We start from the raw sequence: 1598 nt of genomic DNA on the forward strand, positions 1-1598 counted from the left end.
GAAGAATTGAACAAGGAAGACAAACGACTCAACGACGAACGTTAAATACTTTTAAATAAACAAAATAAGACCAATAATACGGGTCACAATAAGGTTGAATTTATTAGATGGCTATGGATGCCTCACAATTTATCTAAATAAGCCCGTAAAAGAAAACATGGTTATTTAATTGACGACCTTCCAACCTTGTGGTCCATGTTTGACCTTTAAAGTAATTTGAAGCTGCCACAATCTTGGAGTGTCGCACACTAGTAAGCTTCCCGCCACACAGACTGAAATTCATACATCAGATTTATTTCTTAGTCGTAATCACGACCATCCAACATGGCGCCTCATTCTCGACAAGAAAGGTCAGTGAAGGTTGTCGCCATCTTGAACGATCGTATTCGCCTATACTGAACACTTAAGGACAATTAACACTAAGGCCATTTTAGTTAAAAGTCTTCCCAAAATTTAATATTATGCAATCGCGTCCCCCCTATTAACGGAATCTTGCAGAATCAACTGACAAAACGACGACCTTAAAAGGAATCCTCTAGGATTAGTGGAAATTATTTACCGGTTAATTTAGAGCCGGTATTTTACAAAATGGCGCTGACCTTCTCCGAGCTTGGGAGTCAAGCTGCCCCGCCATGTTGGAAAACTAATAGGATGGCTACCCTTAAACTACGATCCGCCGCCAAGACAAGAATTCACGACCCACATTCCGTTTACCTCGACAGTAACATCATAATTATTACCGAAATTGGCTATTTTAACTAACTCAACCAACGCGCATTGACTCGACCACCACTCCGCACCTCGTGGCAACACTTAAGAAAACGGTAGGTGAAAGGGGGAGCATACCTCGACCAGATGATTGTTGCCTGTCCTTTTATTTTATGCTTATCAAATTCAAAATATTTAGGCCACGCTTGGTTCAACTTATCAGTTCCTTTTCTCGGAGTTCCACTGTTAGACTCAAAAGTCGAGTTCAGGCTATATTACCGGTTTTAATATCCGCCTTTCACGCAGGCATTCAGTATCAGGGTCGAACACATAATGGCTATCGACGACGCCGAGTACAGATTTCTTGCCTATGCCGTAGAGTACGCACCTAGATTGACGACTATGCTACGCAAATAAACGTGTGCAGGCACACTTAAATTTGAGTGTTCCATAGTGAGTAGCCATTTTCTCTGGTCCTCCCCTCGCTCACCTTAGAGTGTTCCACAGATATCGCCATGTTGACTCGCTACCCCACTCACGTGCGCCACATGCGCGACGCATCACTCAGTCCGGCGCACCTACTATACGTAGTGTGCGCTTTAAGGTATCAGCTGCTAGTTTTTTGACAGTTCACACTAACAGCCGGTATAGATTTCCTCTGTGGCCGTGTTATCCTCCTGTCAAAGTGAAGTGAATAGCTATCGAAAGATTACGAAAGTGTTTACTTTTTTCTTTCCTTAAATACAGTGAATTAGAAAAAAAATACATTTAAGACAAAACCCTTCTTTCGATTTCCGATGTCAGAGTCGTTTCAATGTAAAAACAAAGAGTGACCTTGATGGTCATGGTCAAGGTCAGTCGATGGTCACTATTTAATTTATTAATTTATT

General features: G+C 41.7%; 1 protein-coding gene across 1 annotated transcript in view; it reads left to right on the forward strand.

Moving 5' to 3' along the window:
* Positions 1-324: 324 nt before the first annotated feature.
* Positions 325-1598, forward strand: part of LOC117181323 (G protein-coupled receptor kinase 1) — a 268557-nt gene continuing 267283 nt past the window's right edge. Inside the window, exon 1 of the mRNA XM_033373882.1 lies at positions 325-350. Within this exon, the coding sequence (XP_033229773.1) occupies positions 325-350 (26 nt within the window). The remainder of the gene's footprint in view (positions 351-1598) is intronic.

The sequence above is a fragment of the Belonocnema kinseyi genome, chromosome 10, assembly GCF_010883055.1.
Source record: "Belonocnema kinseyi isolate 2016_QV_RU_SX_M_011 chromosome 10, B_treatae_v1, whole genome shotgun sequence".
NCBI lineage: Eukaryota > Metazoa > Arthropoda > Insecta > Hymenoptera > Cynipidae > Belonocnema > Belonocnema kinseyi.